Consider the following 22,989-nt stretch of genomic DNA (forward strand, 5'->3'; position numbering starts at 1 on the left):
TGGTACGCAGTCAAGGGAAAATTTATTTTTATTTTATTTTTTGTTAGAGATAGGGAATCACTATGCTGCCCAGGCTGGACTCTAAGGGATCCCCCTACCTTAGCCTCCCAAGTGGCTAGGACTACAAGCACATGTTCACACAGTTGCAGTGTTTATATACAAAAATTTTCTAAGATATGTTATTGCATCAGTTTTATAGAGACCTATTAGTTTTTATAAGACTCCCTCACTTTTATAACTGTCAGTGTTTTAGCTTATAATATGGGCAATTGAAACTGCAAAAGCCCTTTTATTTAGCTGACAATAAAGCCTCTTAGTTTGGATTCCCTGAGTTTCGATTCCATGGCCCATAGTCATTTTATTCAACAGGTTCTTCTTGAGGGCACGGGGTGGAAAGTTCTGCATCTGCCTGGGGAGGTCAAGGTGAGAATGACAGATAAGGAACTGAAGACAGAAAGCAGCAATGCAAAATCACGGGCATTCCCAGAGTATTTGACATTTCATGCACGTAAATACATTTCCCTTCGCATACATTAAAAGAAAAGGCCAGGCCGGGCACAGTGGCTCACGGCTGTAATACCAGCACTTTGAAAGGCCAAGTCAGGTGGATCAGGAGTTTGAGACCAGCCTGGCCAACATGGTGAAACCTCTTCTCTACTAAAAATACGAAAAATTAGCTGGGTGTGGTGGCATGTGCCTTTAATCCCAGCTACTTGGAAAGCTGAGGTAGGAGAATTGCTTGAACCTGGGAGGCACAGGTTGCAGTGAGCTGAGATCACGTCACTGCACTCCAGCCTAGGTGACAGAGCAAGACTCCATCTCCAAAAAAAAAAGAAAAGGCCAATGGGCATGTGAAACATTTTATTTGTTTATTGCTAGAACCTAAGTCTACGTGAGCAGGGAGTTTGTCTCACTGTAGTCACAGCCCCAGAACCAGGCTTGGCATGTTAGATGTTTATAAATATATGTTGAATGAATAAATGAAATAATTTGCTAACATTTAACTTCTTGCGTATCTTGGAGATATTAAAGCTACTTTAAACAGAAATTCCTTGCTTCACAATTTGCAATTGAAAACATGTGGAAGCAACCGAATGTCCATCAATCAACGAATGGATAAAGTAACTATGGTGTATATATATGATGGAATACTACTCAGCCATAAAAAGGAATGAATTAATGGCATTCGCAGCAACCTGGATGGGATTGGAGACTATTATTGTAAGTGAAGTAACTCAGGAATGGAAAACCAAACATCGTATGTTCTCACTTAAAGGGGAAGCTAAGCTATGAGGGTGCAAAGGCATAAGAATGACACAATGGACTTCGGGAGTTCAGGGGGAAAGGGTGGGAAGGGGGTGAGGGATAAAAGACTACAAATCAGGCTCAGTGTATATTGTTCGAGTGATGGGTGCACCGAAATCTCACAAATCACCGCTGAAGAACTTACTAATGTAAGCAAATACCACCTGTTCCCCAAAAACCTATGCGGAAAAAAAAAAGTCCTAGCTTCAGGTTTTCCATTTGCAAGAGTGTTTTGTAAAATCGGCTTTGGGAAGTGCATCAATTCTTTTCTGACACCAGGGGGCGACAGAGTGCATCCAGGAATCAAGTTTTTAAGGCGTTAATTTTCAGAGTGGTTAGTACTTCAGCTGATACTCTTAGATGTGAATAACTGTGACTAAGTCAAATCAGCACTGCAGGATGAGGTTTAAAACTGTATCAGCATATCTTAAGCTTAACACAAGGTAAGCATGTATCCAGGTTAAAAATAACATCCATAAATACAGCCTGACAATGTGCTTAAAAATAAAGTATTATATAAATGGGTTGCAAATGACGTTTGAGTCTTTCCTCATTTTACGATCACTTTTTGATGCCCAACCAGATGCCATATGTGATCTAATAGCCAAAGGCTATTAGCACAGGAAAAGATCCGATAAAAGTCTATCATTTTGCCGTTTTAACATCAAGGGGGAAATGCAAAGGTTCTAGTTCTGATGAATAGACAGTGACTAAACATATTCCATCATGGCTGAGTGTCAGGGGCTGGCTCAGTACAATCAAGCATGTGAGTAGCACTTTTCTGCTGGGAACCTGTTGGGCAGCCTTACTTAACATGGGAGTGCCCATGGGATGGGAGGTCTGGTGATATATTATTAAGGAGGGCATCCTAGGGGCTGGAAGGGAGGAATTTTCCTTTACAACATTATATTTAATGAGAACAAACTTAATATTAGTCTGGTAGACATTGCCAATTATGTGAGAAATTAATGTATTCTTTTATTCCTATCTTCAGTTTGCAGTTCCTGAGGTCCTGAGGTTTGGCCGTATAAGAACATCCAGGTAGATCCAGGTCTCTCGGCAACTCCAGACCCCCTGTTCCAGGCAGGAGTCCTGATTGAAAGAGCTTGCTGCAAGAGTCAGTAGCCAGCAGCTAAATTGTCTCACCTCCTTTTCTTTTCTTGCCTGGTCTCTGGGTGGAAATTCCAATTAGGACTCAAACAGCCCCCAAAGCCGGCAGCTGAATAGGAAAGGGGGAATATGGTGGTGCATCAGTGCCATCTAACTTGGTCTTAAACAGTAGGAAATTAGCTGCTTGTCATTAAAATAAACAAATGCCAGCCTGTTCCGTGGCTGCACGCTGCAGGGGACACGAAAGGGGACTGGTGAAGTCCCCACAGTTTCTGGGGGTTAGAATGGGCCGCTCTCCTCCCCTCCAGATTCCGGCCACACTGTTGGCCAGCTGTGGATCCTCTCCTCCCTTGCCTAAGTTAGAGGGGACAAAGGTGAGTGCGAGCTGAGTGCTTCAGTGTCGAGGCTGTGCGGGCGACAATGTGATAGGGCAGCATGAGGTTGGTGTTACTTTTTAAAACTGTTTCCAGTCCAGGCGCGGTGGCTCACACCTATAATCCCAGCATTTTGGGAGGCCAAGGCAGGCGGATCACCTGAGGTCAGGAGTTCGAGACCATCCTGGCCAACATGGCAATACCCCGTCTCTACTAAAAATGCAAAAATTCGCTGGGCATGTTGACTGGCACCTGTAATCTCAGCTATTAGGGAGGCCGAGGCAGGAGAATCACCTGAATCCAGGAGGAGGTGGTTGCAGTAAGCCAAGATCATGCCACTACACCCCAGTCTGGGTGACAGAGCAAGACTCTGTCTCAAAATAAAGAAAGAAATAAAACTCCGTTTCCCAGTGCTGCTTTCCACAGAGCTGGAGGACAGGCTTTTGGTGTCGAATGCCTCACATCCTTTTTTTTTTTTTTTTTCCCCTTTGCCATGAATATCCAGACAGGAATTTCTGATAACCTTTTGTGAGCTGAAAAGTGACTGAGGCCTCTCAATCAACATAAAGGTTCATTTTGCCAAGGTTGAGGATGCTCCCAGGAAAGAGACCTAAGTCCCAGTGGGACCATCAGATCTTGTGACAACTCGCTCCCTATCATGAGAACAGCATGGGGGCAACCGCCCCCACGACCCAGCCACCTCCTACCAGGTCCCTCCCTTGACGTGTGGAGATTACAGTTCCAGATGAGATTCAGGTGGGGACACACAGCGAAGCCGTATCGGTAGAGAATGAGGCAAGTGGTCACATTCTTGTGAGACGCTGATGAGCGCTTAGTGAATCTACGTTTTACTTGTGAAAACAAAGGAGGGGGAAGTCAATTACACAGTTGTCTCTTGCATGGTAAATCTACGTTTTACATAAGGTAAAGTAAGCCTGTGAGGTCCCAACTATCTCTTTGGGAACAAAAGAAAGGCAGTTTTTCTAAGCTTCACTTTCCCTTTGGCATAGCGAGTTTGGGGGTCCCAAGGTTTTATTTTCCTTTCCCACTCTAGTATAGAGAATTCCTTAGGGACTATTTTGGGTTTCGGGGGTTTTGTTTTATTTGGAGACAGAGTCTTGCTCTGTCGCCCAGGCTGGAGTGCAGTGGTGCGATCCGGCTCACTGAAACCTCCATCTCCTGAGTTCAAGCGATTCTTCTGCCTCAGCCTCCCAAGTAGCTGAGAGTACAGGCATGTGGCACCCCCAGCTATTTTTTGTATTTTTAGTAGAGACAGAGTTTCACCATGTTGGCCAGGCTGGTCTCCAACTCCTGCCTGCCTGCCTCAGCCTCCCAAAGTGCTGGGATTACAGGCGTGAGCCACTGTGCCCAGCCCCCTAGAATGTAATTTGAACTGGTAAATGCTGGATTAGTGAAAACTAAAAATCGACCTGCTATTTACATCCCTAACATAACAGCCCTTAATAGGCAAGCATTTTTCATAAGTCTTGTTTCAGACATCCCAGACTCCATTCCCCAGAGAAGCAGAGAATGAATGGGTGCTGTATGTTCACTGCGGGTGTCCGAGAAGCTGCACAGGAATTGCCTTAACGTGAAGAGAGTCCACACTGGACACCAGCGCAAAGGGCAGAGTGAAAGCATGAGGTGTCAGATGCATCTCTGTTTGCCACCGGCACACGTTTCAGCTGTGCTAGATTTGACTAGGCGCAGGACTCTGAACTAGTGGTTTGGTGACTATTACCCTCCACCGTATTGCTATCACATTCTCCCTGACCCCCTTCCTAATATTGCTGTGGTTCAGCAGCTCCAGTCCGCTGTTGAAATGCTGGTAGTATTCAAAACTCCGTTGGGACATATTAAATTCTGGTGAGCCAGTGGGTGGGATGCCTTCTGAATGACAAAGGGGCCCCGAGGCTAAAAGCTGAAGGAAATCTGTGCAATGATGAATGTGCCGCAATTAATCACCAGAGATCTGTTCTTTTCTTTATATGCATAGTACAGCGCAGGGGCCAGGGCTGGGAGAGTCTCTGAGCCCAGACCCTCATAGAATTAAAAATAATGAACGTTTGTTATCAGGCATGACTTGACCAACAACCCCGCCTCCATAGTTGGAAATACAGATGCCCGCTTTTCGCTGGTGTGTATACAGACGTCCACTTCTCGCTGGTGTGTATACAGACGTCCACTTCTCGCTGGCGTGTAATTATTTTCTGGAATGCTGAGAATTGTTCCCTGACCTATGGCTCCTTTTTAAGCATCTGGGATATGCAGTCTCTTTGCAGGTTGCTATTTTGAAGTCAGGGAGTCTCAGGGAATTGAATATATGCCACATAAGTTCCTGCAAGATGGACTTTCTGGGTCCTCTGATGAGGTTGGGAGAAGGCAAAGAGGAGAAGTTTCCGTGTAGAGGCCGAGCAAGCTCCAGGCCACTGCCAAAGTTCAGCTTTCTTCAGCTCTGTAAGCTGGACCCTGTGGCTGGAGTCTGGCCAGCTGCAGTGACAAGTTTCTATTACTATGTAAATGGAGTCCCACTGCAGCCTTGGCAGAGTTTTTGGCACAAGGTAACCCTTTGTCTGCGAAAAGGTAGCCTCTCCCTTTGCTTCAAGCCCAGAGTGTGCATTTTCCAGTGGTGACCTGTAAGCCACCAGTCAACCTGCAGATTGCCTTATTAGGCAGACTGTGGAGAATGGTGGCTGGGGACTGGCTGGCAGAGGCGGTGGCAGTGAACTTGTGTCCTGTACGAAGCCGGAGAACCCGAGCCCTGGAGACGTGGCCTAGTACTGTTCTATTAATGATAGTGTTCCGTGATGACAGGAATATGCCCTCTCCTTGGCAGGCATACTTTATGGGTTGGTTGGAAAACAGGAGGTTTATAGGGGGAGGTGACTGCCTGAAGGACAGAATGGTATGGGGCTTTCTTCACTGCGCAGCTTGTGCTGTTCAGTCCTGTATCAGGGCTGATTCTATAGAGTATGGACTTTATCAGGAATTTCCTTTTTTTAAGTTCATGTTTATCATATCGGTAAACTCCTGTTATAGGGGTTTGTTGTACAGATTATTTCATCACCCAGGCATTAAGCCCAGTACCCATTTGTTATTTTTTCATGGTGCTTTCCCTCCTCCCACCCTCTACCCTCTGAAAGGCCCCAGTGTGTGTTGTTTCTCTCTATGTGTCCATGTGTTCTCGTCATTTAACTCCCACTTATAAGTGAAAACATGCAGTATTTGGTTTTCTGTTCCTGCGTTAGTTTGCTAAAGATACTAGCCTCCAGCTCCATCCATGTTCCTACAAAGGACATGATCTCACTCTTTTTCACGGCTGCATAGTATTCCTTATCAGGAAATGTGGAATGTTTTCCTTTTAATCCAAGATGTTTTGCAGACTCTAAATCTTGTTTATGTTTTATACTAAAGTCTTTCTAATGGTGAAGTCATGTGTGTAGTAGGAAGGAAATATCACTAGATAATAAGGTGGTACAATGGAAACAGCAGTTTTCGGAGGCAGAGGACCTGTGTTCCAGGGCTGCCACAAGTGAGCTAAGTGGATAAGTCACTTGCATTGGGAAGATGACTTCCCCAAGGACAGAATGGTACAGCTCATGTATCTAGGGCTAAGTGGGCAATCACTTGTGATCACTATATATTAAATGTATTCAAACATCACTGTGTATCCCATAAATATGTACATTTATTATTTGTCAATTAAAAACTAAAATAAAAATGTAGAGTAGACTGAATGCACTCCATTACCTCTCCATCGTACATTTCTCTCCTCAAATTGCATTAACCAGCCTCCCCTCTCCTTTGTGTTCTCTTCAGAAAAGCTGTTTAATGAGTGTGTGGGGTTAATAGCCACAGCCGAGCATCCACGGGGACCGTTTCCCGACGGAACCTGTAAGGCTGAATCCATCTTTTCTCTTTTGAGTTTCTTCCAAACTTGCTGCAGTAGCTGAAAGTTAGTGAAAATGGCACTTTCCTGCACTGAAATGCTCATTCAGATGCCTCAGGTTCCATGGGTTATGGCTCATGGACCAAAGCTGCAGGTGAGGCAAACGAACACCTGGAGGAACCTGTGTTCAGGATGCGGCAGTGAACATGCTCAGAGCGCTCAGGCTCACATCCCTTGTCTAAGCGGCTTCTCATTCATCGAGCTGAGGCGTCGCACAGCCTGCAGGGAAGACAGATGCGAACCGCGGCTCACGCTGACTCCTGACTGCTCGGGACCCGGCTTTAGTTCTCCTCTCCCTCCAGAGACCTCGGGGCAGCAGGGCTCATAAGATGCTGCATAAGAACAGGGACAGCTCTTACTGCTGGAGTCAGACTCAGAGCGTGTGTGTGTGTGTGTGTCTGTGTGTGTGTGTCTGTGTATGTGTATGTGTGTGAGTGTGTGTGGATTTTTAGCACAGTTGGGAGACATCTGAGGTGCCGCTGGCTCTGCTCTGTCTGGTGTCTGTTTTGAGCACGGAACCACGTCCTTGTCATCTTCATTTCACTGCTACATCTGCTACTTGTTTAGGGAAAGCACAAATTCACTTTTCTCCTTCTGTTAAAGAAATAATTTTAGCTGCTCACGCCTGTAATCCCCATACTTTAGGAGGCTGAGGTGGGCAGATCACTTGAGCCCAGGAGGCTGAGAACAGCCTGGACCACATAGCGAAAGCCCACACAGAAAATACAAAAATCAGCGGGGCATGGTGATGCACACCTGTGGTCCAAGATACTCGGGAGGCTGAGGTGGGAGGATCACTTGAGTTGAGGAGGTTGAAGTTGGAGTGAGCCGGGATAGTGCCACTGCACCCCAGTAACAACAGGGCGAAAAATAAGAATAAAAAACTTAGCTGGGCATCGATGGTGTATGCCTATAGTCCCAGCTACTTGGGAGGCTGAGGTGGGAGGATCACTTGAGCCCATGAGGTCAAGGCTGCAGTGAGCTATGATCATGCCATTGAATTCCAGCCTGGGTAACAGAGCAAGACACTATTTTCTTTTTTTTAAATTTGTTTTCTCACCACCTGAAGACCAAGCAGCGTGATGTATCCCAGCTTGATGTCTGGGTGTGACAAGTGTTTGAATTTTCTTTTTCCACTTGGGCTTCAGGGATGGCTCTGATGCTTCTTCACGGGCTGACCAAAGCCTCCCTCCCCACCTCAGAATGCCCTGGCTGGGCCCACGGCACGTTCCATCTGAATGTGGGTGGGTGTCATGCTGAACCCCTGTCGACTCCATGGGAAGGCGCAAGTTTTAAGAGGCCGAAGCAGAGACCCAGAGCCAGCGAATGAGGCATGGGGTTCTGTTGGGAGTTTGTATACAGGGGAGAGAGTCCAGTGGCAGTGGGCTGAACAGGAGAACCGCAATGGCTTTCAAAAGGCATGCAGTTGATACGGCAATAGCATGTCCACTTGGCACCTCCCCCGACAATCGCCACCTCACAGCCTTCACATACCCCAAAACAAACAGCCCTGATCCCCTGTGCATGCAGTGATGGGGGCGGGGCAAAAAAGCTGCTCAGATGTTCCTCATAGATAAGGAATGAATCTCCAGTTGGCGTCTCCCGGATTCCTTAGCTTGGAACCCTGAACCCCATGCGGGTGCCTCTGTCATACAGGGCCATTCTCAGCGTGTGCCTAAGTGATTGCTGTCAGGTGCATTTACCATACAGAGGGATAAGACTATTTCAGTCCCTGTTAGGCCTCTCCAGTTTCAGCTCCCATGGCATCCACTTTTCTTCCAGGCACAGAGGTGAGGGCCCTTGCCCTCCCTATTCACTTATTGCCATCATCTCCTCCACAAATAAGCTCTCCAGCCTCCTCCTCCAGGAAGCCTTCCTTCATCACACTTACCCCATCTGATTATGCTGTTTCCCTGCTTCTTCCTGGGCTTTATATCATCAGTGGCTTGTATTCACGGTTTTCTAACTCTGTGGCGTATCCTAATTATCTGGGGTGAGGGGTCTTTCATTTTAAACAAGCAGTGCACATGGTCTGAGGGCCACTCAAGTTTGATATCTTTTGCTTAATCAGATGTTACACCCGTGCACGTGCATAAACGTGTCTTGAGTCATTTCAATGGACTGTGGAATGTGCCTTTGATTTGTTCTGTGTCATGACCTCCCCATGGCACCTGCACTGTGAGCACGGGATCTGCTTTCCCAGTGCAATAATATGAACGTGAAGAAAGTCAATCATGAACGTGTGAAATCTTACGAACACGCCCTCCCCTACCCTGCATTCATCAGCAAGGGACTGGGAACCTGTTGTGAGAGCCTGGTAGGTCTCAGGTGCAAGTTAATACTACCCATGGAGGCCGGGCGCGGTGGCTCACGCTTGTAATCCCAGCACTCTAGGAGGCTGAAGTGGGAGGATCACTTGAGCTCATGAGTTTAAGACCAGCCTGGGCAATAAGGTGAAACCCTGTCTCTACAACAAATACAAAAATTAGCTGGGCATGGTGGTGTGCGCCTATAGTCCCAGCTACTCAGGTGGCCAAGGTGGGAAAATGACTTGAGCCTGGGAGGTCAAGGCGGCAGTAAGCTGTGATTGCACCACTGCACTGCAGCTTGGGCAACAGAGCCAGACCCTGCCTCAAAAAAGGGGGAAAAAAAAAAACATGAAAAACAAGAGTGACATTGGGGATGGTGGGTGGGTGAGCTTATCTTGCCTTTTCATACTGATTATTGTTGCTGAGTTTGTCATTGTTGTTATTTTATTAAGATGCCCTTTTGAGAACAAGGAGGGCCAGAAATTACTTGATTTAAAACTCTTTCCTTCAAATCATTCAAGTCTAGCTCTAGAACAGCTATGATCTATCGGGCATTTTTTATATACACTTGTCTGCCATCTGGACTTTTAGACTCATAAGAAATTCCCCTCTGTGATGATTCAGTGTTTCCCTGCTTTCTGTTCATGTGAAAACCATCAAGTAGTGAGCATGGAATGACTGCATTTGGCAGAGCCTTCTCCACCCTCCCTGGACGACTGTACCCGAGTCAGCCCCTTCCCCTCTGCATGAGGTCTTGTCACGAGAGAAGAGGCGTGGGCCCCCGCAGCTCTGAAGGTGTGGCACATTGCACCTCATGATGTCCCAGGATGCAGCCACAGACTTCATACAGTGAACACCTAGGTTTACTATTAGTAGTAGTAGCAGTAGAGACAGGGTCTCACTCTGTCACACAGGCTGGAGTGCAGTAGCATGATCAAAGCTCACCACAGCCTCAAATTTCTGAGCTCAAGTAATCCTCCCCCCTCAGCCTTCTGAGTAGCTGGGGCTACAGGTGTGCACCATCATACCCAGCTAATTTAAAAAATGTTTTGTAGAGATGGGGTCTCGCTGTGTTGCCCAGGTTGGTCTCTAACTCCTGGTCTCAAGCAGTCCTCCTGCCTCAGCCTCCCAAAGTTCTGGGATTACAGGCGTGAGCCACCATTCCTGTGAACAGTTAGTTTTATGTCTATTCATCACATCATTGTTTAAGAGCCCTTTGTGGGTTAGAGCTTTGAACAGGTCAGAATCGACCTTGGCGTCTCCTGGCCTCCTGCGAGTGGTGGGCCGACCGACCATGTGCCCCTCACAAGAGCTGTTCTCCAGGTGCTCAGCATGTGCCTGCATTTTACCTCAGCTGTGATTTGCCCTCAGTGTGCATTTTGTTGTATATTGTGCTGAAATATACATACCATTCGACCATGTTTAAGTGAACAGTTCGGTGGCGTTTAGGTGCATTCACTCACAGAGTGTGCAGCCATCACCACCATCCCTCTCCAGAACTTTTCCATCATTCCAAACTGAAACTCCACCTCTTCAACAACTCCCCAGTTTTCCCTCTGCCCAGCCCCTGATCACTACCATTCTACTTCCTGTCTCTGTATGTGACCATTCTAGAAGCCTCATGTAAATAGGATTGTACAGTATTTGTCCTTTGATGACTGTCTTATTTCACTTAGCATAACGTCTTCCAGGTTCCTCAACATTGTAGCAAGTGTCAGAATGTCCTTCCTTTTTAAGGCTGAATAATATTCCATTTTATGTATATTTCAGTGTGTACTTTAAACAGAACTGATCTTTATCTTTTTTTCTGACAATCAGTTCTCCACTCTCTCTTCCTCTGAGGCACCTGCATTTTTCTCCCCAAGAGTCGTTAGCCACAGACTTGGAATGAACCAGAAACTAAAATGATTGGAGATCATTTCATTACAAATGTTAACATTACTCTTTTGAACATTTATTTTAAAGACACTAATACGTCTTTTAGGTGATTGCAATAAGCCTTTTCTTTGAAAAAGAATTCTGAAGTATAGAAAGGCTGGCACCGTTTTCTTTTAACACATCTGATAAAGAAAAAATAGTTGTGACTTGTAATATTTCTTATTGAACATACTTTTGCCTTTTCATCTCTACCTACGTGATCTGTTTTAAATTACCTTATGCAGTGATGTAACGCAACATTTTATTTGCAGGCTTGTCCAAAATATTACCACTAACCAAAATTCACAGAGCATCTCACAGTGCACACAGGAGGAGAATTACACTAAAATGAGGAATCGGGAAAGTCCGACCGACCTGTGAGATGTGATCAAAGGGAAACGAAAGGGCCTAAGTGGGCTTTCCACGGGGGACTGCTTCAGGTCAGGCAGTTCTGCCTCCAGTTAAAGATCTGCACACATAAAGAAAAGCCACCAAAGAAGATGAGAATACCATTTATGGTTGTTGCTAGCATACAAAATGCTCCTTTACTGGACTATGAAAATATATCCTTCACTTTGGAATTTCAGTCCAGCTGTGGTCCTTGGTGGCTTATAGTAGATTTCATTAAACTCATTTCCATGGCACTTCTTAATTTTGGAAGTGTATCAATAACTCACAACAGTATATATTCAGACAACAGCCAGTCATATCACACTCCCCTGTACTGTCCATTTAAATTCCAGCTCATAGCAGGGCACAGTGGCTCATGTCTGTAATCCCAGCACTTTGGGAGGCTGAGATAGGAGAATCACTTGAGGCCAGGAGTTGGAGACCAGCCTGGGCAACATAGCAAGATCCCATACCTTTTTTTTTTTTTTTTTTGAGACAGAGTTTCACTCTTGTTGCCCAGGCTGGAGTGCAATGGCACAATCTTGGCTCACTGCAACCTCTGTCTCCTGGGTTCAAGCGATTCACCAACCTCGGCCTCCCAAGTAGCTGGGATTACAGGCATGCGCCACCATGCCCAGCTAATTTTTGTATTTTTAGTAGAGATGGGGTTTCACCGTGTTGTTCAGGCTGGTCTCAAAGTCCCAACCTCAGGTGATCCACCTGCCTCGACCTCCCAAAGTGTTGGGATTGCAGGCGTGAGCCACCGCGCCTGGCCAAGATCCCATATTTATAAAGTTTAAAAAACAGTTGAACATGGTCTTAGCTACTCAAGAGGCTGAGGTAGGAGGATGGCTTGAGTCCAGGAGGTTGAGGCTGTAGTGAGCCGTGTTCGTGCCACTGCACTCTAGCTTGGGCAACAGAGCCAGACCTTATCTCAAATAAATAAATAAATAAATAAATAAATACATTTCAGCTCATTTTCCTGTGGACTGGGAATGCTTTCATTGATGTTCGGTGAGCACAATACGGTGACATGAGGTGACATCATACAGACCTCTGCAGGAGCGTGCACTGAACCCGAATCTCTTTTCAATAAGGAGTTCCTTGCACGGATTAAATAATGCAGTCCATTTTCAGAGTGCTTCCATATATGTTCTTTCACTTTATCCCAGCCTCACCGTCCTGTTTTCCTCTTGGATTTTTTTTTTAATTTTATTGTGGCTGGTCTTATTGCCTTCATCTTCCTTTGCATTTAATTGTTTTGCTAATTACAGAAGGAAATCATGCATATGGCAGATACTTTGGAAAACAGAGAGGGAAAAACATGAACAGAGTTCTCTGAATTATGAGAAAATTAATGCTTGCTCTATCTCCTGTCATTCTGATTAGGTATGTGTGTATCTCTAATGTAACATTAAGAATCTTCAAATCAATAATGGAGTTCAACCCTGGTTTGCTTGTTTAATTTATTTATGCAGTCTTCCATATGCACCCCCATGTAGACTAGTTCTAGTTTTATAAATTTATAAACAAAACCACAATAAACATCCTTGAGTTCATTTATAGTAATTTCTTTGTGTGCAATTCCAGAAATAGAGTTAATGAGTCTTTGCTTCCTACGCACTTCATAGTAGCCACGTCCACATCTTATTCCTCTCCAATAAGGTGGGAGAATTAGGAAGAAAAGGAAAAATAATAATGAATTGCTTCCTTTTTTAATACAACACCCACACCCCACCAGGGACACTGACTTCTCTGAGCCTTACAGTCTTAGCTATGCCCTAGTTACTCATATCTGGGGGCAGCCCTGGTTTCGAGCAACATCTGTGGAATCAAAACTAGAGTTAGAAACCATATAAGGTTTATGAAAGACAACTACAACTGGCCTGACGTCTCCTTCTGGGCTCAGGCTGGCCCGTTTACCAGCAACATCCCTGTGGGCCAGGGCTGGGAGGCCCTATGACCTCAATCCAGGACAAGTTTATAGCAACGGCCCGGGTTCTCTTGTGTTCAGGCTGATCAGGGATGTGGGAATTGTCCTGGGGAGAGTCAGAGCATGTGGATTTTCAGCCTGGCACTTCCACGCCACAAGCTTTGTGACCTTGAGTGTTCTATAGGAGCCATCTAACATTTCACTACATGAAGACCAGGTGATCAGAAAGGCCCCTTCGGCTCCAGTCTTCCCAGGGTCCGCCCGGGCCTGATTCACTTGTTCCAGTGATACCACTGTGGGGTGTCAGCATCACAGTGGCTCACTGATAGATCCTTCAGGTCTCCTCCAGCCACCGCCCATGTACCATGACACAACATGGCATGTACCATGGCCCGATGTCATGTGTACCATGGCGTGGTGTGAAGTGTACCATGGCATGGTGTGAAGTGTACCATGGCATGGTGTGAAGTGTACCATGACATGACCATGTTCCATGACATGCTATGACAGTGACCTCCCTCAGCCTCTCCCAGGCACACGGTTTTACCCCTTCTCCTAAAGCAGGTTTGCATGCCTGTCTAAAGGCAACTTATATAGTTGCTTTTACTTCTCTTTAGCTAAAGATGAAAACCTTAAAAATATCCAGTACAATATTGTACTTCCATAAAGCATTGCTCCTGAGTAAGATTAGTGCTTCTCAGCGGACACAGCAGCAGGGAACTTTGTGCATTCATGCTGAGCTGGTGGCTGTGTGATGCTATTGAAGAGGGAATACAACACCATCAGCACTCAGTTAAATCGTCTTCTCCCTGAAATTTGAGAAAGCCACAGTCACAACTTAGAATTCCTCTGCAAATAAATGTGTTAACCTACAGAATGATGTGAGGAAATGTTTGGGTATTTTGTAGCTCCCCTGTGTGAATGAGCTAGCCTAGAACAACAATAATGATAATAATTTTTGAATGTCAAGTGGAAAAATTAAAAATAATAATTCATTATAATTGGAGAATAAATGAAAAATTTTCACAGATACTTTCTATTAACATAAAATATAGATTCTTCTTCAGTCTTATTTGGTTTCATATGGATAGGATGGTTAAATAATAGATTACATTTTTTATCCATAATTTCATAAAGAAGGTTATGCTTTTTCCTTTCAACAATTAAGTCATATTTAAGTCAGTTTGCTTTGTATCATAATCCATAGGTGAAGCAAACAATTCTAATAAGACTTTGTTACCAACTTAAAGAGAATATCCAACATTTTAAAAAATTCTATAGTAGAATTTCATTTAAAAAATTTAAAATATTGAAAGGGAGGGAGGGCGGCAAGCGATGAGAAACTAACGATTGGGTGCTATGCTCAGTACCGGGGTGACAGGATCCATCGCACCCTAAACCTCAGCATCACTCAATGTACCCGTGTAACAAATCTGCAACACGTACCCTCAAATCTAAAATAAATGTTGAAAAGAAAAAGAAAAGAAAAAAAGGAAAAGCAAGTGACAGGACAATTTGAAAAGAAAATTCAGAATAGACTTATTCCTTAATCATAATTCAAAATCAACATTTAGATTCTTTTCGGATGACTGTAATTGACTATTCTATAGGCAGAGCAGTTTTCAGGCACAGAAAGTGTGATAAGCAGTGACACTATGCTCCAAAAAGTGTTACGTTCTTTATAAAGGATTTTTTTGTCCACATGTCAACATATAATTTCATCCTCACTCTCTCTCTCCCTCTCTTTCTCTCTCTGTGTTTTATTTTTCTTTGAGATAGGGTCTCACTCTGTTGCCCAGGCTGGAGTGCAGCTGTACAATCATGGCTCACTGCAGCCTCAACCTCCTGGGCTCAAGCGATGCTCATGCCTCAGCCTCCCAAGGAGCTGGGACTACAGGTGTGCACCACCACACCCAGCTCATTTTTTATTTTTTGTAGAGACAGGGCCTCGCTATGTTGCCCAGAGTTCTTGAACTCCTGGCCTCCCAAAGTTCTGGGATTACGGGCGTCAGCCACCATGCCTGGTTCATCTCTTTATTTCCACAATCAGTTACTTCTACTATTTCCTCCCCTTCCTCTTCTCCTCCCAACACTCCCTTTTTTCTTTTCATTGCTAATTATCTATGAACTTACCATAAAGTTTCTAATTTAGTTATTCACGGTACTAACATTCCTCGCTGAGTTTTTTTTAACTATCCTATTTGCCATAGTTTTTCCCGATTTGATGACTATAATGTAATGAGTTTAGAGAAAAATGCCAAATGCCATAACTGACACCTCTTGTACCCAGGATTGATGTAGTTTGTGTGTATGTGTCTTTATTAATTCAGCATATAATTCTTCATTTTCACCTTAAGTGTGTTTGCATTTTACAAATGAGTCTAAGTCCACCTGGTTTGAACACAGGATACTAACTCCACACACCCATTTTAGAAGGAGATCTCTAGTTTTTAGAAGAGATTATCTTGTGATTTCCTGTGGTCATTCGGCAAACATTTCCTGCAGACCTACTGTGCGCCAGGTACAGTGTCCAGAACTAAAAATACAAAGACGTACTCAGAGTCCCTGCTCCTAGGTGGGGGTGTGGTGAATCACAGTCTTGAGCCCACCTCCCCAAGATCCCGTAGCTCCATCACCAAACAGTTGTCTATCCAGCAGCCAGTTACCCTTCTAGCCCTGTTTCCTTAGTTTGCAAATGAGATTATTTCCCTTGGTTCTCTTGAATGTCCCATTTGTCTGTAAATATGATCAGTCTGTAATTATTGCAAATTTTTCTTGGACTTGCATGAGCATTGCTTGGGCCCATCAACTACGTATTGTGGTTGAAATTAAATGGGGAGGTCTAACAGGTGAAGCTTAACTTAATGGCTTCTGCCTCAAATTAAAATTTTGGGGCCAGGCACGGTAGCTCATGCCTGTAATCCCAGCACTTTTGGAGGCCAAGACAGGCGGATCACCTGAGGTCAGGAGTTCGAGACCAGCCTGACCAACATGGCGAAACCTTGTCTCTACTAAAACTACAAAAAAATTAGCCAGGCATGGTGGCAGGTGCCTGTAATCTCAGCTACTTGGGAGGCTGAGGCAGGAGAATCACTTGAACCAGGGAGGCTGAGGTTGCACTGAGCCGAGATCTCGCCACTGCACTCCTGGGCAACAAGAGAGAAACTCCATCTCAAAAAGAAAAAAAAAATTGGAATCTCTAGTAATATCTGCCCTTTCTTTTCCCACAGTTTCACTCATATGTTGTTCATAAATCTTAAGTATGGGTTTTTGGCTCTCTATTAGGTAAAATACTTCATTTAGCTTAGCCAAAGCCAGACTTGGAGCAGCCTGGAAATACTCAAGCATCCCTTCTTCCCAGTACACGAGGGTCTCTGTAGGTTTTTCTGTGTGTGTGTGTCTGTAGGGAGAGGAAGTTGTATTTGACTTCTCCGATGGTGGTTAGGTTGCAGCACTGTCTCCTTAGCTGGAGCAAATGCTGGGATGCACCATGGCTTTGCCTTGGTCATCTACATCACTCACGTCCCATCACTGGGCTCCAGTCTGTTGCAGCACCTCCAGGCTTAATTTCTGTTCGTAATCTGATTATGGGGTCTGAGCTGTTCCAGCCAGCGGCCTCTTGCTTCTCGTGTACCACAGGCTCAAAGGCACAAGTGCCTGGTCGCTCTAGTCCTGCACTGTGAAAAATCTCAACCCAGTTTTGCTTAGACCAGAAGAAGGTCATTGCTGGCTGAGAATTAGCTGTAGAGCAGGCTGTGTGACTGAGCCTTCTGTGTGCAGCCATGTTCAGAAGCCCAGGTTTTTCCAGCTATTTGGGAGCTTTCAAATTATCTGAGAAACAAGGCAAGGCAAGAGAAATATGAAACGCACTTATGTAACATAATGAATGCTTGGGCTCCTCTGTTTTACCCCGTGTATTCTCCTGTGTCCAGTTACTTAGACACGTTTCTCAAAAGACACTTTAAATAGCTAACTGAGCTTATCTTGTGACTGTTGATAATGTGAATTTTTTTTCCCTTAGTAAGTTAAAGTTACTACTAAACCACTGAAACCTTTATGTAGAAAAAATTGCAAATGCAATCGGAATGCCCACACTTTGGATCAAATTCTAGATGTGCTGCACCTTAGCTAAAATATTTTTCTAAATCAAATGCTATACATACTAAATTCTTTCCAGTAGGCAGTGGTGAGTAGCATCTTTTTATTAACTCTTCATGTGAGACAGTTTGGAACAAGATACTGTCTTTTCAGTGGCTTTCTTCCAGCCCAGAGGAAAATACATGCTTTCAATTTAACTACTGAAGTGGTGTGGCATGTTCAGTTTACTGACTGAACACAAATGAAACGCTAAGGTTGTTTTGAGTATCACATTTGAAACTCAGCCATGATACATCAAAACTGTTTTCCAGCTCAAATGCACTATTGGGAAGTGACTTGAACAATTCAGACCTCAGATTCAGGAATTTTCTCCGACAGTACTTGATGACTTTCTGAATTGATTTCTCTTTTGTTAAATACATAACAAGATACTTGTATAATTAGGAGAAAAGCTTAGATGTTTAATTGGCATTATACCTTTCATTTTATTGTATTTCTTTAGTTGGCCACAGTTCCAAATTCCAGGATCGAGGATGTATTTTGATGGATAATAGGGTGTTGACGTCTGATATATTTTGTACTTCTTTTTCTTCAGGCTTCTGCCTCTAACTATTAAACGGCCAAGGGCACTTCCTTGGGGGAAGAAGTTTCTGTAAGTGGTCTGCTTGTGGTTTTCTTAGTGGACAATGGTTCCTATGGCTGTAAAACAGATTACATGCCATTAGACTGCTTATAAATTTTGTCTGTGGTTTTGATTAACCTGTTCAATTGGGATGTGTTTTTCCTGTATAGAATTGTTACCAGCTGTCTTTACATAATATGTATCTTGTCTTCAAAAATAAATACATGGTTATTTTAATTGGTTGTTATTGTTTGATTTTAATGAAAGCAAAAGACACAGCTGAGTTGTTTTTTGCTCTTCAGTCCCCACCCCCCATGCTTTAAAGGCATCTCAAACATTTCTAGTTACCGTGACCAAAATTTCCTATTTTCTCCTTTTTTCCTGAGTATGTAACTATTCAGTACTTAATTGCTTTGAGTTACTCTTGTTGCCATGACAAATTCAAATGACAGCATTGAACTATGTGTGAATTATTATTATTTGTGTTATTATTGTTATTATTATTAGTTTTACCCATGGAGTAAAGTTGGCTACTTTTTAGAAGAGGAAAAAAAAAAAACTTGCTTATGTAAATTTACTTGTGGAATTTGATTCTTAGAAGGTGTCATTTTTGTATTTCTAGTTTTTATCTGGTTAATGGTTTCCTTTTTCTTAAGTTATATATTCAGAGAGAGTTTGGGGGATTTTTTTCTCATTGGATTTTTAACATTTTGTGTAACTATTTCAATGTTATATTATTTCTTTTCCCTTAGATTTCAACAATAAAAACTTAAGCTTCGCTGGATTCCCACGTCAAAGGAACGTTTCAAGATAAAGTAGCCTTGGCTCAATGACTGTTAAATTTTGAAGATTTGTCGTAGCTTTTAAAATTATTCTCTTGAATACCTAACTCTTAAGTTTCAATGTTTGGCAATATATTTTCTCCCTAGAATTTGATTTATTAAAATGTATGAAGTAAAGGATTCTTTTTGTATTTAATTCCGTTTATGGATGTGATTTGGAGAACAGAATCTTGGTGTCTCTTGTCATTAAAGGACTATTATCTTTTCTTTCTCACATCTGCCTCTAAGCAGGCACTGTCCTTTTGCAATCTGTCCATCAAAGAAGGGAGCTAGATTCTTTTTAGAAATGGTTTAGACTTGTTCCTCCTCCCTCTCTCCTTCCCTCCCTTCTTCTTTTCCCTCCTCCCTCCCTTTCTCCATCCACTCATCCATCCATCCATCCATCCATCCATGTGAGTTCTTGTTCCCTGATCTTCCCAACTCTCTCTTAACCTTTCTGTACTTCCAGTCCCCTTGGCTACAGAATATTATGGGTGTTAATTTGATGTGCCTAATGTGCTAAAATTCCATGACACCTCATCATAGATGTAAGGAAGTGTGGAAATGAATGTCTGTGCCATACACAGTAGCTGTATCTCAGGTGCTTCTTAGTAGATCGCTGCCATTAATAGAGTTTGATATTTTCAGACGGAGGCACAAAGTTGTCCCCTACACAGTCAGGCAAAGGTCTCAATCTGTGCTTCATTATAGTGGAAGGACCCAGCCCCAAATTCCACTCAGTTTCTCTTGTGCCTCAGGTATTATGACATTGTTCCTTGACCAAAAAGGATTTGCATTTCAATAATGTTGGAATACACAGGGGTCTAACTCCTGTCCTCCTCAGGCTGAGCCTGCTCTGCATTTGAAAATGGCAGTTGATCTTGTGAACACACTGGATGGGACAAATCCTTGGTGTATTTCATTCACATCTTTTAAATGTTTATGCTTTATTTAATTTTTCCACACAATATCATCAAGCAGCACATCTAAGTATAAGGTTATTTAGAACAATGATGATCCAGGGTCATCAGTGAGGTTGTCTTAACTGACTCACAAAACGTTACTTTTTTAATGGGATGCATCCATATTTCTCATCTTGGCCATATTTTAATAGGATCTGAAGCTTGGTTTCTAATATGTCCCTAGCGGGTTGGTTTAATTGTCATGGAGCTAATAAGTGACTAAGGAAAAAAGAGACAGGAAGGCATTCCTTATTCAAGGATAGAAAAAGCATGCAATATGAAAGTCACACACGTCAGTGGACAGAAACTCAAAGAGACACAGCTATTCTCAAATCATGGGTGTTATGCCATGCATACCTATTAAAATAACAGCCTGTGCTATGGTGCTAAGTGTAAAATGGGCTGGAGGTACAAGATCCTGCTTCCTTAAAAGAAACCTGGTCAACCAGACACCAGCTAAAAGAGACAAAAATATGAGCTAATGGGACTTCATCTCCCATATCTTGTAATTTAAACTTCAGCAGCAGAATGAGCAGATTGCAGATGTGGGTGCTGGACAGCCCTTGTAATAGAAGCATACTCCACATTGTAAAAAATAGAGATAATAACAGCAGAGTATCCTGCTCTCCTTTAATAAAATTCCCCATGTTGCTATGGGTAGGCATTTAAGTAGGTTAATTGGACACATCTTTTTTTTTTTTTTTTTGAGATGGAGTTTCGCTCTGTAGCCAGGCTGGAGTGCGGTGGCACAATCTTAGCTCACTGCAACCTCTGCCTCCCAGGTTCAAGCAATTCTCCTGCCTCAGCCTCCCAAGTAGCTGGGACTACAGGCATGTGCCACCATGCCCAGCTAATTTTTGTATTTTTAGTAGAGACGGTTTTCACCATGTTGGCCAGGATGGTCTCGATCTCTTGACCTCGTGATCCACCAGCCTCAGCCTCCCAAACTGCTGGGATTACAGGCATGAGTCACTGCGCCTGGCCAATGGGACACATTTTAAAGAAAAATTGCCATGGAATCAGGGGGCATTCTCTTCTTAGATTATTGAAGCAGAGGAAGTGGGGTGGCAGCACAAACAATCAGTCCTAAAGAACGAGCACTGTTTCAGGGGAGACAGAGAGTTGGATAAAAATCCAAAAGGTGTTTCTTACTGTTAGAAAGTTAAAATCAAAATACAGAAAATGAAGTGGATAGCATTTACTTTAGTATCTATGGAGAGATGCTTCCCTACTTAAACACAGGATCTTAGTTTTGGTTGAGCTGTAGTGAGACACCAAGGCCTGCAGAGGTTGCCCCTGCAGACACCCCTTTGTCCCTGGGGAGACTGGGGATGGGGGGTGACTGAGGAGGAAGGGAGGTGTCCGGCATCTGAGAGCTCTGTGCTTTTGGGGTCACCAGTCATATGTGTTAGTAATGGGACCTACCTGTCTCCCTGTTCAGGGACCTCTGAGTCAGAAGAAGCAGAGAGAAGAGGAGAGGCCGGACCCTCACAGGTGCTTGTGTTTCATCAGCATCAGATGAGCCGAAAAAGGTGCTCACTGATGAACCATCCCGAATTTTACAAGCGCGTCTTACCTGTAATTTCACTGATGATCAGTGCCCTCAGGTAGTGAAAGTTCAAGGAAGAAACATGATTTAAAAAAAAAGAAAGAAAGAAAGAAACTTGGGTCCGGTACGGTGGCTCACATCTGTAATCCCAGCCCTTTAGGAGGCTGAGACAGGGGGATCACGAGGTCAAGAGATCGAGACCATCCTGACCAACATGGTGAAAACCCATCTCTACTAAAAATACAAAAATTAGCTGGGCGCCCTGTTGCACCTGTAGTCCCAGCTACTCGGGAGGCTGAGGCAGGGGAATTGCTTGAACCTAGGAGGTGGAGGTTGTAGTGAGCCGAGATCATGACACTGCACTCCAGCCTGGGCAACAGAGCAAGATTCCGTCAAAAAAAAGAGAGAAACTTGATTTCATTTATTGATTTGAGGGGTCTTGCATCAATCACAGCTTGTGGCACCACCTTGAGCCAGAGTTACACTTTCCAGCCCAGTCTGCCTGCTCCCGCTCCTCCTGCCTGCTCATCTGCTTTCTCAGAAGCACCCAGTCATTTAGCAGGAGCAGGGGAGAGAGTCAGGGGAGAGAGGAAGCGGAGACAGGACCAGAGGGTGATGACAGCCGTGTGGACTCAGTAATAAATGTTTACCTGGAAGCTGCAGATTCTAAAATTGATACTTTATAAACATGTGAAATTATGCCAGTTTTTCACACATGTATGCAAGGTGAGCAAAGGTACTAAGAAGTGATGTGTTACAAATTATGTCCTATCCAAAGATGAAAGAAGGAAAGAAAGGAAGAAAGGAAAGGAGGGAGGGTGAGACGGAGGGGAGGGAGGAGGGGTTTGTGACTGATGTTATTGACTGTATGCTTTTCTAGTTATTCTCCATGTTTGCAATAATTTTGCCCTGGCCGTCACATCAACTTTGCATAAAAGGTACACAAAAAATACTTCAGGGTGAATCGCAGTATTCATTCGAAGTGTTTTGTAGTAGTCGTTCATTCGATATATTTTAATTTTTTAAAATAATATTTAATTCAATAATTTAGTTCATTTTTTAAGAGACAGGGTCTCACTCTGTCTCCCAAGCTGGAGCACAGTGGCACAATCACAGCTCATTGCAGCTTCAAACTCCTAGGCTTACTGGGTCCTGCCACCTCAGCCTCCTGAGTAGCTGGGACTATAGTCATGCACCACTGTGCCTGGCTGTTTTTTCTATTTTTTTGCAGAAATGGCATCTTGCTATGTTGCCCAGGCTGGTCTCGAACTTCTGGGCTCAAACAATCCTCCTGCCTCAGTCCCCACAAAGTGCTGGGATTACCAAGGTGTGTAATATACTTTTGGTTCTGGTCGGGATAGGCAGTGGGTCCAGGTGCTCTGCCCTCAGGACATGACCAGTCAACTGAGGCCCAGATGAGGAGCAAAAGAAGCCACAGGATGGCAGGAGGCTGGTGGGGAGAGAGCTCAGGCAGAGGAAACAGCATGTCAAGTGAACCACGTTAAGAAGCATCAGAGTGAACAGGCAACCTACAGAATCGAAGAAAATTTTTGCAATCTACTCATCTGACAAAGGGCTAATATTCAGAATCTACAAAGAACTCAAACAAATATACAAGAAAAAAACAAACAACCCCATCAAAAAGTGGGC

General features: G+C 43.9%; 1 protein-coding gene across 1 annotated transcript in view; it reads left to right on the forward strand.

The window, feature by feature from the left end:
* The first annotated feature begins 6,754 nt into the window (after nucleotides 1-6,754).
* LOC105521971 (supervillin-like) overlaps nucleotides 6,755-22,989 on the forward strand; it is a 112,839-nt gene continuing 96,604 nt past the window's right edge. Inside the window, 3 exon segments of the mRNA XM_011956347.1 lie at nucleotides 6,755-6,832; nucleotides 8,942-9,055; nucleotides 21,232-21,284. Coding sequence (XP_011811737.1) covers nucleotides 6,755-6,832; nucleotides 8,942-9,055; nucleotides 21,232-21,284 — 245 coding nt within the window.

The sequence above is a fragment of the Colobus angolensis genome, unplaced genomic scaffold (genome assembly GCF_000951035.1).
Source record: "Colobus angolensis palliatus isolate OR3802 unplaced genomic scaffold, Cang.pa_1.0 Scaffold414, whole genome shotgun sequence".
Classification (NCBI taxonomy): Eukaryota; Metazoa; Chordata; class Mammalia; order Primates; family Cercopithecidae; genus Colobus; species Colobus angolensis.